Source organism: Octopus sinensis, linkage group LG11 (assembly GCF_006345805.1).
Source record: "Octopus sinensis linkage group LG11, ASM634580v1, whole genome shotgun sequence".
In the NCBI taxonomy this organism is placed as follows: Eukaryota; Metazoa; Mollusca; class Cephalopoda; order Octopoda; family Octopodidae; genus Octopus; species Octopus sinensis.
In genome coordinates, this window is record NC_043007.1 from 65,559,439 (window position 1) to 65,576,064 (window position 16,626).

The window sequence follows — 16,626 nt, forward strand, 5'->3', positions numbered from 1 at the left end:
ACCCAGCAGTTCTTGAGATATCTTGTCCACAGACAAGAAACAAACACGACTGCTAACAATACCTCTGCCTTCACTAAGGCAGAGGTAATAATAATAATTAGTTTTAAATTTTGGAGGAGGGGTTAAGTTAATTACATCGACCTCAGTACTCAACTGCTACTTATTTTATTGACCCCGAAAGAATGAAAGGTAAATTGGACCTCGACAGAATTTGAACTTACAACACAAAGATGGATGAAAGACCGCGAAGCATTTTGCGCTGCATGGTAGCGATTCTGCCAGCTCACTTTGTGGTTGGTACACTGGGAGCAATTACTAAAGGATTGGATGCATGGCTTGAGAAGCTAGGAATTACCACTATGATAGGACTGTGGAAGAAAACAGCAAGGATACTAAGGAGGGTGTTAGAAAATTGTAGTAGTAATGACCCAGAGGACCTTTGGCCATTGATTATGGCTTACTCTTTCGGTATAGTGTTGGTACAAGAAATAATAATAGTTTGTTAAATCTCAGTCTCACCTGTCATTTAGTACAATTTGATTTTATAACCTTGTTATGCTCAGCCAATCAGCTAGTCCAACAAAGCAAGTGTCTTAATTTCAGGTAGATGATGATGTACTGAAAAATAATTTTCATTCAATTGAAATTTCTGTCTTGGAGTAAGCAAGAAAATACCTAAAGGCAATTATTTGTGACCTATTTGTGGTGTGTTTAAAAAAAATATATGTATTTATATCTCTGAGTGAAATTATTACTCAGAGGCACCATCTGCATGATAAACAATAGTTAAGTTACTATTGATAATATTATTTAATGTAGAAAACTAAACAGAACTAATTTACAATCTACATTAAATATATTATTACTAATTTAGTCATTGCTTCAAGAAATATTTGAAGTTTGCACTGTTTTTGTTTTATTTGAAGCATTGAACATGTCTTAAGTTTGTAGAATTTCCTGATAATCTGAACAATTTCAGAATCTTATAGACTGATTTCTTGTTGCCTGTGGGTCTAAGTAGATCCACAAGAAGATTTAAATTTAATGTTGCAAGCTAATGAAATATGTGTTAATTAGAGAGTAATTTCCTTTGTAAAAAGCCTTTTCAATCTATTGCAAAGTACCAATTTGCATTAGCTGAAATATACGCTTATTACTTGACTGACTTGAAATAGTAAAATCCTCAGAACAGATCCTACCCCACCCATTAGCCTGCAGAAGAGGGTTACTAGAAATCCAATGAGACAAAAACAAGATTTATCAGAAGGCTGGATGAACCCAACAAAGGGTCATCTCTAGCTAATTATAAAATTTTGGGATATCGGACTTTTAAGATAATGATCAAGCAACACTGAAAGACTACTTGTCAGAACATGTCTTGGAGAAGAGTAAATTGGCTTCTTTAGAGCTATCTAGTAACAGAAAATTCTGAATTCAAACCCTTTTTCTTCCATTGGTCCTTTTGATTGGAAAGCATTAGAAGATAGACTATATTGATACAAAATCTGAGAGTTTGGTATGAATTGCTATCACTTTTTTTTGTTCCATTGATCTGGAAAATCTGCCTCAACAAATTCCATGTAACCCATGCAAGCATGGAAAAGTAGATGTTAGATGATGATATTTTGGTTAGTAATGTGGCGCCTTGCCACTTATGGTGGGAGATACTGCATTAGTCAGTAGAGTAGGATCTTGCACTTAGTGAAAGCCACTTCCGTTTCCTAAACATTCAATGAAACAAGACCAAATTCTTGGCTATATTTGAGTAGAACATTTAAAATACATTTGTTGAAGTTCATCTAGTACCTCCATGGTACCTCCATGTCCTGTGGGAATGCTTTTTGAGATGAACTAGCTTTCTATCCAGGTAGTAATTTTTGCTTCTTTTTCAATACTAACCAACCAACCAACAAAAAGTATCTCATGGGGATTTTGGGAACACCTACTTAAAAATAATCAATATTTTGTTGTGGTATATTAGTGTTTATCACATAAAGTTAGTAGATATATTTTTATTTTTTATGCCTTTCAAATTCCTTTTAATTTGTATTTTTATTTCCACGTCTTTCAGGAAAACAGCTTGATAAAAAAAACAGTGAATCAAAGATTGTCACCAAAGTACCGAACCGAACAGTAGCAAGAAGCAGGGTAAGAACATATCTGAAAACCTTATAAAATTCCATCCTCTCTGTTCTTTTTTCACCATTTTATTTACATATGTACTTTATATTTTTATTCTATTAATTTTTTTTTTGTCAAAGACCCATGAAATTTTATAACGCGAGAAACTTTTGATGCTTATGATGGTCCTTGAAATATTAATAGAAATTGAAACTACACCATACAGTCTCAGTGACATGTCACCACTCTTCCTTTTTTTCTTTATATTAGTGTTTGATTCTAATGTTTTGTAATTGATAATTGTTGGTGTTATCTGTTTGTAGAGTTTAACAACCAAGGGTTCATTCCTCAACCGAAGCAATGACTGCCTGGCCAAAATTGCAGAGCTAACCAAACCTGCCTCCAATCCAACCATAGGCAATAAAGTCAATGGCCGTAATTTTGTCTTCTCTGTGGTCAATCCCGAAGAAACTTCAACCCCTGTAAGTTTTCATTTTTAAATACTTATCTCTGTGTATTTCATTTTATTTGTTTCATATATGTCTCATCATCATCATCATTGTCTTAATGTCTGCTTTTTTATATTTGCATGAGTCAGATGAAACTGTTAGGGTAGATTTTCTATGATAATTGAAAGGGCTGGATGTCAACCTCACACCTGTTTCTAAGCAAGGTAATATCCACCCTGGCTTGACATATTTATGCAGAGGATTGGAATTGAATGACACTGTAATACACACTCTATCACATTATGTCTAGACAAGAAGGCACACACACACACACTTATACATGTCATCATTTGATTTCTGTCTTCCATACTGGCATTGGTTTGACGGTTTGACAGGGGCTGGTTTGCTAGAGCACTGTGACATGTTTCACTGTCTGCTTTGGCATGGTTTTTATAGCTGGATGCCCTTTCAAGTGCCAACTACTTTAATGAGTGGACTGGATGCTATTTACATTGCATCAGTGCTGGCAAGGTCTGCTTTAGCATGGTTTTTATGGCTGAATACCCTTTCTAATGCCAACTAAGCTGACTGAGTGCTTTTTATGTGGCACCAGCACCTGTGAGGTCTGCTTTGGCTTGGTTTTTTTTATAACTGGATGCTCTTCTAAATGCTAACTGTTTTACAGAGTGGATTGGATACTTTTTACATGGTACTGGTGAGGTTCACCAAGTGACTTGCAAAGATACTTTGAGAGGAGAGTGGGTATTGGAGGAGGTGTCCTTGTGCAAGGTGATGAGAGGTTAGAGTATGACAGTAGGACAGAAACAGGTATCTTGCTGTAGAGGAGATGCATGGTCACCCCAGTTGGAAGGAGAAAGTGAGAGGGAATAAGTGAGAGAGGGCAGAGGGAGGTAAATAGTGGTGATGTGCCAGGGCATACACTCAGGGTACAAGGATGTGAATATAAATGAAATGGTTGAGGATCGCTTGGGGTGTGTGAGTAGGAAGTTCACATGAATGCAAAATGGGGGAAGCAGGGGCAGTGCAGTGACTGGTGAAACTGAAGTAATATAAGGGCTGACGACAGGATCACATATGCACGCACAATTGTGATGATGTCAGAGGTGCAAAACTGACATGGACACAAAATCAAGGCAGCCATAAATACCTTGTTACATGCACAAATTCAAAATCATACAACTACATTAACAACTTATACACATCCACACATACATCAAAAAGCATACACACATATACAAGAATATACACACTTAGAAGCAATAGACATATATATATATGCATAATATATATATATATATATATATATATATATATATATGCATATATGGGTACAAGACGTCACCAACAGTGCAAATAACATGTAATAACATGAAACAAACAAGTAAAATACGTAAACGAGATAAAAATTGAAAGCAGGACAAGTAAACACAGAGAATGGACCCATCATCAGTTGTCAGCTGTCTGTCTACTTCTCATTTTGAGCATTCAACAACAATATGAGTCTTCAAAGACAGTTGGGAACAAAAAAAAAATGACAGTGGAGACATACAGGGAAAGTGAATGAAGACAAACATGGAGGGTCATTAGAGCAGAACGAGAGGAAAATATACATATATTCTTCTCAAATATGTTTTCCTCTTGAACTGTACTTTTTATGCATTTCGATTAAATCCACAACTAATTAACAGAGTATCCCCTAACAACAATGTAAACTTCGAATAATCAAGGTATCCTTGGCCTAAAGAGTAGCATGTGGTCTACCCCTCATTTGGATAATTTACTACTTCTGAGGTTCTGCTAGCTATGAAACATATGTAACCTGGATTTTATTTACTCCATTACCTAAATTTTGGGATATATATCATCATCATTTAGCGTCCGTTTTCCATGCTAGCATGGGTTGGACGGTTTAACTGGGGTCTGTGAAGCCGGAAGGCTTCATCAGGCCCAGTCAGATTTGGCAGTGTTTCTACGGCTGGATGCCCTTCCTAACGCCAACCACTCCGTGAGTGTAGTGGGTGCTTTTTACGTGCCACCCGCACAGGTGCCAGACAGAGCTGGCAAACGGCCACGAAAGGATGGTGTTTTTTCGTGCCACCAGCATGGGGGCCAGGTGAGGCTGGCAACGGACACGAACGGATAGTGCTTTTACGTGCTACCGGCACGGGGGCCAGGCAAGATATATATATATATATATACACACACACACACACTCTGACATGTATGTATGTTTGTAATAATGAAGATACTAAATAGTGATATCTTGAAATCAATTAACACAAAATACATATTGACGTTTGTTTTTATGTTTTGTTATAATAAAAACAATTTTGCATTATTCTGATGGGTTACTCTGTACTTTTGTGGAGTACAAATTCAATATTCTTAATCAAGAATGTTGTTGATAGTGACTGAAATTTTGGTTAGTGAAGCCATTGTTGATTTGTTTGACTAACCCCTTTAAGACAGTACTCCAGTATAGTCACAGTTCAATGACTGAAACAGGAGTATGTACTCTGCTTGTCTTGACTTGATTCTGCTAATTTTCACCCAAATGTCACCCTCCTTGTAAATGGTGTCATTTATTTGCACTTCTCCTCAAAAGCATTTCCAATCTTGTTGTTTGGTAGATAGGGGAAATTATTACCTTTCTTGCAAACAGGTGAAGGTTGGTTTTAGAAAGAGCATCCGTTCATAAAAATTTCTGCTTTTTAATAAAGTCTTGTCTAACTCAATTAAGCATTGAAAAGTAGATAGGAAATCAGTGATTAAGATGATGATTATTACTATGATGATGATTGAACTAATTGAAAGCAAAAATGTATTTCCTTAATTCAGGGGCATCATCAACACACACATATACACATAAGTACATACAATAAACATGCCCTCAAGCACAACTTGTACTTGCAAATGTGTACAACCTGTGGTACAAATGTGAAAATATATACATATGCAAATACTAATGCATACCACACACACACACACACACACACACACACACACCACACACACACACACAGTTCATTATTCATACATACAAAAAGAACATACTCAGACACCAATGTATACAGATGTGTGTATAGATATTGCTAGAAGACCCTTGTTTTAAGAAATTCTCTAACATTCAGATTTTCAGAAGGCCATTGGACATGAAGACATATGTAAGAATGGTAAGATAGAAGGACAATATTTTCTGGGACAGTTACCTGTTAATTAACTTGATTTACAAATGTTGTATTCAATGTATTTCTTAATGTTTCAACTGTTTATTTAACACCTACTTAAAATGTTTTTTTTTGTTATTTAAATTAAAATTTTTACTTTAAGAAGTTCATTATTATTGATTGTGGACTGGCAGTCTTGTTAGCGCATCGGAAAAATGCCTTACTATATTTGTTCTGGCACTTTACACGTTCTGAATTCAAGTCTTGCCAAGGTCAACCTTGCCTTTCATTCCTCTGCAGTCAATAAAATGAAGTACTAATTGAAAACTGACTTGTTGTAATCAGCTAAAACTTTCCCTTCAAAAAACTGCTGGCCCTGTGCCAAAATTTGAAACCATTATTATTATTATTATTAAGATTCTACCAAGTTTGACTTCTCCTTTCATCGTTTTGGAGTCGATAAAATAAGTACCAGTTGAGCACCAGGGTTGATGTAATCAACTTTGCTCCCTTCCACCAAAATTTCAGGCCTTGAGCCAATAGTAGAAAGATTATTATTATTATTAAGGCAGTGAGCTGGTAGAATTGTTAGCACGCCTGGTGAAATGTGTAGCTGTATTTCGTCTGCCACTACGTTCTGAGTTCAAATTTTGCTGAGGTTGACTTTGCCTTTCATCCTTTTGGGGTCGATAAATTAAGTACCATTTTGGTACTGGGGTCAATGTAATCAACAATCCCCCTCCACCAAATTTCAGGCTTAGTTCCTATAGTAGAAAGGATTATTATTATTATTATTATTATGGCAGCAAGCTTGCAGAATTGTTAGCATGCCAGGTGAAATGCTTACTCTTTTACTCTTTTATCTGTTTTGGCCATTTGACTGCGGTCATGCATTACTAGGCTGGATGTGTTTTTACACACTAAGCCTATAAAGAGAAAATTTTCTCTGAGACAAGAATCCCACAGTGAATGTCTTCTGTGTACCAATATACAGGATTATGTTAACCCTTTAGCATTTAAACCCTCCATATCCAATCCAGATATTCTACCTGGTTTGTGTTCAAGTCAGCTAGATCTGGCCTCTTACACCTACTCTACAGTATCATTCAAAAAGTATGCAATCACATCATTGAAATCTCAAACCTACAAGATAATGCATGATTAATTCAAAACAATGTGAATAAGTAAGCATTGCATTTAAGAAAATAATTTGAATGCCAAAGGGTTAACTGTGAACATACACATTGTTTTATTTTACAAACAGGGATGTTTACCTTTCATTCGGTGTCAGGCAATAGGTACCAGTCATATACTAATATCAGTTTAATCAGTTGTAAAGTAAATAAAATTCCTTTGTTACTTGTCTAAAGTAATTTTTATCAAAATATAAGGCATAGGAGTTGAATGGATAAAGGTTTACAAAATGCCTTGAAACAGCCATCATGTAGTCCCTACAAGATAAGGCACAAGACTCTGTCTCAGTTTACCTGGCTAATAACTGGTACATTGCAAGGACAATAATTCCAACCTATGCGGTAGCTGGGTAGTATTCCTGTTAATCCTTTTGATATCAACTGACTCGAAACTGCCACTGTTTCTATAACACAAATTCTGTTTTGAAGTGATCTAAAAGCCCTCCATCGCAATTTCATATTAGTTTATATTCCAAACACCAGATTAATAATGACAAAGTTATTTTAATAAATTCTATATTTTCAAAATTAATTGAAACACTAGCAATATGCTTCAGCATAAATACAGTAACAAAAGGGTTTAGATTAAGATGATAAACATGAAGTACTAAACCTTTCTTTACTAATCCAATATATTCATTCAATGAATCTATTTTATTTTTATTATTTTGATTTATCAATTTTTCTTTCATTTAGAAGGAAATTTTCATTCTTGCTGGTTTTGTTTCTGTTCCTTACCAAATTAAATTTATTGTGAAATGTCCTCACATTTTTTTCTTTAACAAATTGGATTAATTCATAGAAAATTGTAAAGAATTTTTCCAATATCAGTTTCAATTTATCATAGCCTGTACCACTGTTTCCCACCCCACCCCACTCCTGCATGCTTTCTTTGTGATGAAAAAAAGAATGATTTTTCCCTTTCCAAATTCAATGATTCTGTTTGTATTCTGATAAATTGTTAAAATATTCAACTAATTACTCCATCAGTCAATGTTGATAATTTTTCTACATAAAAATCAATGTACCAGTAAATCGTTGTTCAAATATTAGTCAATGTTGATAAAATTACTACCTGTGTCAATTAATTATCACAAAATATTTACCAATGTCATGTATTGTCCTCTAGTTGTTACCTTTAAATGTTTAAATAATTCCCCCAACCTTCTCTAGTTGATGTTGTTAATATTTCTACCGATATCTCCTCTAGTTCTAATGGTTTTCTGACAAACAAATGCCAGGTGGCTTTTCCCTCCAAAATATTAGAAAAATTAACCTTTTAGCATTCAGACTACTCTTTTAAATGTAACGCTTATTTATTCACAATGTTTTTAATTAATCATGTATTATCTCATAGTTTTGAAATTTCAATGATGTGATTATATATTTTTAGAATAATATTGTGGGGTATGTGTGAGAGGCCAGATCTAGCTGGTTTGAGCATCATCATCATTTAATGTCCGATTTCCATGCTGGCATGGGTAAGAGAGTTTGACTGGAATCAGTAAGCCGGAGAGGTGTACCAGGTTCCAGTCTGATTTTGGCTTGGTTTCTACACCTGGATACCCTTCCTAATGCCAACCACTCCAAGAGTGTAGTGGGTGTCTTTCACGTGTCATCTGCAGGGGTGCATTTCACATGTCACCAACATGAGTTCCTTTCATGTGTTACCAGTACAGGTGCTTTTACGTGTCACTGGCACTGGTCACAACAATGATTGCATAAAACAGGCAAAATATTTAGGCCAGTTATAGCTAGTTTAAATACTAAAAGGTTAAATGTGGCAATCTGTCTATTTCCTTTTCAATCCTTACATGACATTCCCATTAGTTGGTCCCTCTTCATGTGCCATGCCGATGAGTATTGGCTAACATGGATCTCCATGCTAAAACCTGAAGATTCATGATTTTTCTGGAGGGAAAAAAAAACAATGGTTTCCTGTTGCCTTCTACTGACAGTTTATTTACTCTGCTAATCTCCTACTCTCCTGAGCTTACTCTCAAGGCACAGGCCCTCCAGTATGACAAGTGTTGGTGAGTCAGCCTTTAGCCAAGGACTTTCTGTTATTTGACCAATAACTTGTGCCCTTGACGAATATTACCACCTCAAGCTGGAATTTACTTGGCACTAGTGGTGACTAAGGGATAACTTCACAATTCCCCAAACTTCTGAGACACACACTCACACATATACGACAGGCTTCTTTCAGCTTCTGTCTACCAAATCCACTCACAAGGCTATGGTCGGCCTGAGGCATTAATAGATGGTGATGATGGTGGTGATGAAGGTGGGCATGGTGATGCTGTTACGTGTTGGTGACATGCAAAAGCCTCCAGTTCTAAGTAGTTAATACCATTAACATTTCCCCAACTTCTGCTAGAAGATCCATCTATGATTCTCACTAATGTCCTATAAACGTAAGTTGGTAGTGAAATCTCTTCACAACAAACTATAGGGTTTCCTACAAACGATGCATTTCTTCATTAAGTACCCTTAACCCTTTGTCACCCAGATTTCTCTGTCAAATGTAGTGCATATTTATTCACATTGTTTTGAATTAATCATGCATTATCTTGTAGCTTGTTTGGTTTGATTTCTATGGCCGGATGCCCTTCCTAATGCCAACCACTCCAAGAGTGTAGTGGGTGCCTTTCATATGTCATCTGCAGGGGGTGCATTTCACGTGTCAGTGGCATGCGTTCCTTTCATGTGTCACCAATACAGGTGCTTTTACGTGTCACTGGCTGTGATTGTTTGTTTTTACAATGTCATTGGAGGACAGGTGTAAGAGGCCAGACCTGGCCAATTTGAACTAGACACAGGTAACATATTTGGGCTGAATATGGCCGGTTTAAATGCTAAAGTGATAAATGAGAGAACAGATATACTCATGGTGAAAATAGCTAGGACAGTCACTTTTATTTTCTCCTAGAAACACTTGTTTAGTGAAGTATGCAAAGCGGTGAGGTATGAGGAAGTACTTGCTTGTCTACAGTAGAGTGTGAACTCTTGACCTAATCGCCAGGCATCTAGCACCTTACTCCTTACCTACAGAATCATTTGACCGCTTCGTCACCTTGGATAGAATTTCAGTATCTACATGATGGATGGTTTCATGTTTATGTGCACATTGATATGTTTACTCGTACACCCCAACATTAACAACATTTTTATACTCATTCTAACTTATCTATATTTGTATCTATGCACACACCCACATATGCCTAAGAAGTTGGATTTGTTTTCTTTTTTTCTGAATATAAGATGTTTAAATACTGCCTCACTATGTGTGTATTTCACTAACACACACACACACATGCTCAACACTTTATACTTTATATATATATCAGTCACTTGCCTTTCTTTTTCCCTTTCTCTGTTTCTTTCTTCCTCTCTGTCTCCTGTCTCCCCTTTCTTGTACCATCATATTTCATGTTTGAATAACACACCTCACCTGATTAACTCCCTTATTTCACTTCGGAACAACTATTATCACCATCATCACCACCAACACCACCACCAACAATATCACCACTACTACCACCACTAACAACAGCAACTTGCTGACCTTCTACCAATGAAAGTCATTGTGTCACACCTCTCCACCCATTGATACTGTTACAAATGACAGCTACTAATGACTCCAACACCATATATTAAATTAATTCTATTTGGTCATTGACTCACTGAACATAGTAACCAAGCCTTTCTCGAATCACATTGTACTGCCTTAAAAATGTAAAGACAATTCTGTTCTTGAAGGGATCATGGCTGGAATGTCTTTGTAGGTCTTCTCAATCAGTGTGGAGGCTCATGTCTTAGTGGTTATTAGGGTAAGATTTGAACCTAGCTCTCAGATGTGTTGTGTTCTTGGTTGCTCCAGTCCACTCAACTGTAGAAATGAGTTTAGGCTGGAGAGGGATGGGCTCTGCCAGACTTTCTCATCCTAGATACACTGCATGGCTGCAGCACCCCAGCAACCCGCAAGGGATTAAGGGGCTTGTCATTATCAATCAGATCTGACCTGGAGCTAACCACCTTGACCACTGTGAGACCACTATGACAACAAAAATGTCCATTACTTTGATTACCATGCTCACCACTGCAAACTAATATTAGAGGAATGGAAAACTGCTTGAAATAGCAGTATATTCTCCTCCAAATCACACCTAATCATAGCGGTACTCGACTTTACGCTACCAATGTCCTTTTTAAGTTAAATGAACTTTCTGACAAATCTGGATGTCTATCAGAAAATTTATTTAGACAAAAGGGGATCTGAGCTGGGTTCAAAATTTAACAAGTTTTGAACTCGGTTCAAGGACACCTATTGTCACAGTATTACCTTCATGGATCCTAGGTTGGTAACCAATGCTAGATAATGTGGTCCTTTTTATTTTGTATATATTATTTATTTATTTTTTTGCTTTCAACCATTTTGTGCTAGACAGCATGTTGGTCCATCTACACCCACTGAGTTCTCCATAGACATTATATCAGATTGGTCACTGAATCTTACGAAGGAGATAACAGAAGAACGAGACATGTGGCACACTGCTGTATTTTAAGACCTACCCACCACAACAAAATTGAGATCCTAAAACCAAGGTGCTCCATAAAAAGGATAGGTGTGAGTACTGGTGCCATGTAAAAAGCATCCAATACACTCTATTGAGTAGTTGGCATTAGGAAGGGTATCCAGTCATAGAAACCAAATCAAAACAGTCTAGAGAACCTGATGTGGCTCCTGGCTTTGCCAGTTCCTGTCAAACTGTCCAACCCATGCCAGCATAGAAAACAGACAATAAATGTTGATGATGATGATGGTCTATATCATTAATTCTCAACCGGGGTCCATATGGTCATTAGAGGTCCATATAATATTTTGTTGAAATTTACCTGCAATAAATTGCTTGTACTTCTACAATACATGAAATATTTATATTTTTTATACAGTTCCTAATAATATTCAATTATAGGTGCTGGTGTGTGTTTGTGTAGTAAGAAACTTGCTTCCCTACCACATGGTTCTGGTCCCACTGTGTGTCACCTTGGACAAGTGTTTTCTGCTATTGCCTTGGGCTGACCAAAGCCTTGTGAGTGGATTTGGTTGACAGAAACTGAAAAAAAGCCTGTCTTATGTGTGTGTGTTTGAGTTCGACAAGTGCTTGATGTGTTTACGTTCCTGTAACTTAGCAGTTCAGCAGAGGTGATTGATAGAATAAGTATCAAGCTGTAATTAAAAAAAAAAGTGCTGGGGCCAATTCATTTGGCTAAACATTGTTCAAGTGGTGCCCCAGCATTGCTGCAATTTAATGAGTAAAACAAATAAGACATAAAAGATCAAAATACAGTCGGATTTTTTTTTAATATATACATCGAACGGCTATGGAGGTCCAGTAGAGTGAAACAGGAATCGAAGGCAGAAACATGGTTGAGAATCACTAGTTTCTACTCACTAAGTTCTCTGATATATAACCTTCAATACCTTACCATCCACCATCAACTTCACTACTACCGATGTTGCTACCGCTACCACTCTCACCTCTTTTACACAACCCTGCTGCTCCCTTCTCCAGCACCTGGGAGGAAACCCTGGAGAGAATGTGCATGTGTGCTTGTGTCTGTATGTTTGTCAGTGTGTGTGTGTTTTCTAGTTGGACATTGGACCATATTTCATTACTGTCTGTTCCCTTTCTCCTTTCAAAAGATGGGTCTGTAGATTTCTGGAGAAAGCTGTGGAGTGGGGGTGCGGAGGTGAGAGGCATGATGCGAGCTTGGGGTATCATGTTACTTGCTGAACAAAATGGTGGTGAAGGGTGTAGAGAGGGTGTTGATAGGTTGTATTGGTGCAGAGTGTTTGGTGTTATGGCAGCTTGGAGTGTCACATTACTCACAGCCGACTGGCAGAAAACTGTTAGCGCTGGTCAATGATGGGGGTGGTGGCAATAGTGATATCCTTTCCCTCAACCACCACCACCACCACTATATCTGAAGGTGGTTGGAATTGTGTGTACATATGTATATACATACACACAAACACGTTTTTCTCTATGATAGTGGTGGTTGCATGTATGTGTGTGTATGGTGAGTGTAACAGGATGTTGTGTGTGTGGCATTGTGTGATGCTGTCATATTCATTTTCCATTCTGATGTGGGTTGGACAGGCCTTCCTTCACCCATCACCCCCCTTTTAAGTTCTGAATTGAAACTGGGGTTGCCGGTCTTTGTATTCTCCCATTTGTCATCTTATGTTAATGTTAGAAATTGTCACCATTTATTTAGCCCCTTCCCTCCCAGTTAGCCAGCCCTGATGAAAGAAGCATATAATCAAAGGGGTTCCATTACTGACCACTCCATCCATATTGCAGACAGTAGGCAGTGAAGTGGCTGAGTCATTAGAGCATCAAAGAGAATAGTTCATGGTATTTGCTCTGACTCACTGTTCTCTGAGTTCAAATCCCACTAAGTTCACGTTGCCTTTCATCCTTTCAGAGTCATTTAAAAAATGGACCAATCTAAGTCTGTAGATTGGTGGAACCCTAAGAACATTGGACTGAATCTTTGTGGTATTAGTCCTACCTCTTTGTATTCCAGGCAAAATGCTTAGTGGCATTTCATGTCTTTATGTTCTGAGTTCAAATTCTGTTGAGGTTGACTTTGCCTTTCGTTCTTTCAGGGTCAATAAAATAAGTTCCAGTTGAGCACTGGGGTTGATGTAATTGACTTACTCCCTCCCCCAGACTTAATGGTTTTGTGCCAAAATTTGAAGCTGATAGTTTATGGGGTACTAAGGCAGTGAGCTGGCAGAATCGCTAGGGTGTTGGACGAAATGCTTTGTAGCATTTCTTCCAGCTCTTTACATTCTGAGTTCAAATCCCACTGAGTCCTACTTTGCCTTTCATCCTTTTGGGGGTCGATAAAATAAAGATCCAGCTGAATATTGCAGGTTGACATAATTGACTTCTCCCACCCCTAAAAATTGCTGCCCTTGTGCCAAAAGTAGGGAAAATATATTTTTACAGGATGCTAAATCTACAAAAATGGGGTGCACATCAAACAGCCCTTATTTGTTGTTGTCAATATTTGAATATAAAGGAAATCATTAATGCCTGTCTCCTCTCTTACTTTCTTACTTTCAATTTTTTACAGGGTCCTAAATCTGTGAAAAACAAAGCCAACACCACTCCAAATACTCAACCAACCAAGAAGCAAAAAGTTGAAGTTGTGAAGAGGTCATTTTCTGCATCCAGTGTTTTCCATCACATTGATTAATAGAAGTGATTCTAAGAATCTTACTGTCTTCTGTCGTGTCAGTTTTGGATCTGCTTCTGTATTAACTCGTTGATTTATGGATCCATTTCTGTATCAACTCATCAATCCAATTTCATTTCATTTCATTTCATTTTATAGATTAATTAAAGAAGACTATACTTGTTGATATGTTGGGGTAGGGAGATGGGGATGCTGTGAAGTAGAAGACACCTGGATTATTCCTACTTTACTGCAGGTTATTAAAATATATGTCTGTGTTCTGGATTGCTGAAATTTTTTAGATGTTTCTCTCCATCTTGGTTTTCTGTGAGGTGAAAGAGAGGACAACTTAACTGTTGATTGTATGCTATTTAAGAAGATTAAAAATATATTTCTCTCCATACGTTATATATAATAAATATATCTATCATTGGGATTCATTCATTTTCGACAAAAGTTATGCCAACTCAAGTTTTCCTCTATTCTAAACCAACATCTCCATCTATGGAATTGAGGGAACAGCTTTCTTTTATTTCTCTTCCAGATCAACCTTTATGATATATATAAATGTATATGATATATATGAATTTAATTCTTTAATATATGTATATATTATATATGTGTGTATGTGTTTGAAATATTGTTTTTTGAAGCATGTGACATAAAACTATAAATAATAGCTTGTAAATATTGGTTTGAAAAACCACTTTGGGTAGGAAAAGTCAAAGTCTCTAATTTATAGCTTTATGTGATGTGCTTTGAGGACCAGTGTTCCAAGTAACAATTGTTTCATATTCCTTTCAAAATTAATAACATTCCTGTGACGTCAACAAAACACATACACACACTCGCTCACATATACAGTGGTATCGACCAGATTATTGGATGTTATATTCTGATAGTCACAATGCATTTAACACCGTTTTAACTTTTGAGTGATACCACCAATGTATATAGCTGTGTGTCTGTGTGTGTGTGTATGTATATGTGTGTACACACACACACCTTTTATTTCTGGATTGTGTAATATTCTAGTCTCTTGCCTTCCTGATACTTGATGAAGAAGTTACCAATTGATCAACTGCCTTCTTTCACATGGGTTTCCATAACAATGATAATAATAATAATAGACTCTTTCTGGTTCAGCTGTCTTCTGGATGAAAGTGAACACTTGTCTCTCTTTTCAGCAGCAATCAGTGTATATATATGATGTCTGTATGTATTTAAATTGGTGAATATCATTGACTCTCAATGGTATTCAAGTGGCTCTTTTAACTTCTTTTTTGATTACAACTTTCAGAATTTACTGAATTGATGTTATATAAAGCATATGTCTATAAATATTTTTACATGTTTTTTTTGTTTGATTGTTTTAGCCCCAGGTCAACCTTTAGCTCAGCAAATGGCTTTTGGTCTAATGTTCTAACTACTTTCATCCCTTCCACAATTATTACTTTATTTTATCATCATCATCATCATCGTTTAACGTCCGTTCTCCATGCTAGCATGGGTTGGACGGTTTCACCGGAGATCAGGGAAGCCAGAAGGCTGCACCAGGCTCCAGTCTGATCTGGCAGTGTTTCTACAGCTGGATGCCCTTCCTAACACCAACTACTCCGTGAGTGTAGTGGGTGCTTTTTACGTTCCTTTGAGGTGCTATGGTGTAATTTGGGGGAAATTAAGTTGCTATTTCTAGCAGATGATGCAACAAATTAACAGTGTTATTAGAGCATTTGTCCTAATACTCTGCATTCTGAGTTCAAAATCTTACCAAGGTAAACTTTGCCTTTCATCCTTTTATGATTGATAAATAAAGTACCAGTCCAGGTTAGTGGATTAGCAGAATTTGTAGAACATCTGATGATTGCCTTGTGCTGTGTTTTCCAGATCTGCATTCTGTGTTCATATCTTGCTTTTTCTCACCAGAAGAAACTGTTGATGCATGTGTAAGTTAGTTGAGCAGATAGTATCAGGAAGTGAAAAATTAATACTGGTAAGATTTCAACAGGGGGAAGAGTTGAGTATGTCATTCATGGACAACATTTTCCTTGCAGTTGGCCTTAAACCGTTACCATTTAAACTGGTCACACCCGATGCAAATATTCTACTTGGCTTCTGTTCAGACTGATCAAATCCAGCCTCTCTCATCTACTCTGCACTGCCATTCTAAAGATAATCACATCATCAAAATCCCAAAGCTATGAGATAAGGCATGCTTGATTAAAAACAATGTGAATATATAAGCATTACATATGACAATAATCTGAATACTAAAGGGTTAAGAAATATCTCTTAACCCTTATCATGGATCGGACCCATGCCCCTTAGATAATTTATTGAGCTTCATGTAGATGCAGGCATGGCTGTGTGGTTAAGGAATTCAGTTTTTAACCATATGGCTTCAGGCTTAGTCCCATAGTT

At 36.9% G+C, this 16,626-nt stretch overlaps 1 protein-coding gene across 1 annotated transcript in view; it reads left to right on the forward strand.

The window, feature by feature from the left end:
• The window catches only part of LOC115217680 (claspin-like), a 74,787-nt gene extending 60,148 nt beyond the window's left edge, over positions 1 to 14,639 (forward strand). The window contains exons 26-28 of the mRNA XM_029787431.2: positions 2,072 to 2,148; positions 2,445 to 2,603; positions 14,104 to 14,639. Coding sequence (XP_029643291.1) covers positions 2,072 to 2,148; positions 2,445 to 2,603; positions 14,104 to 14,226 — 359 coding nt within the window. The 3' untranslated portion in view covers positions 14,227 to 14,639. The remainder of the gene's footprint in view (positions 1 to 2,071; positions 2,149 to 2,444; positions 2,604 to 14,103) is intronic.
• Positions 14,640 to 16,626: the final 1,987 nt, after the last annotated feature.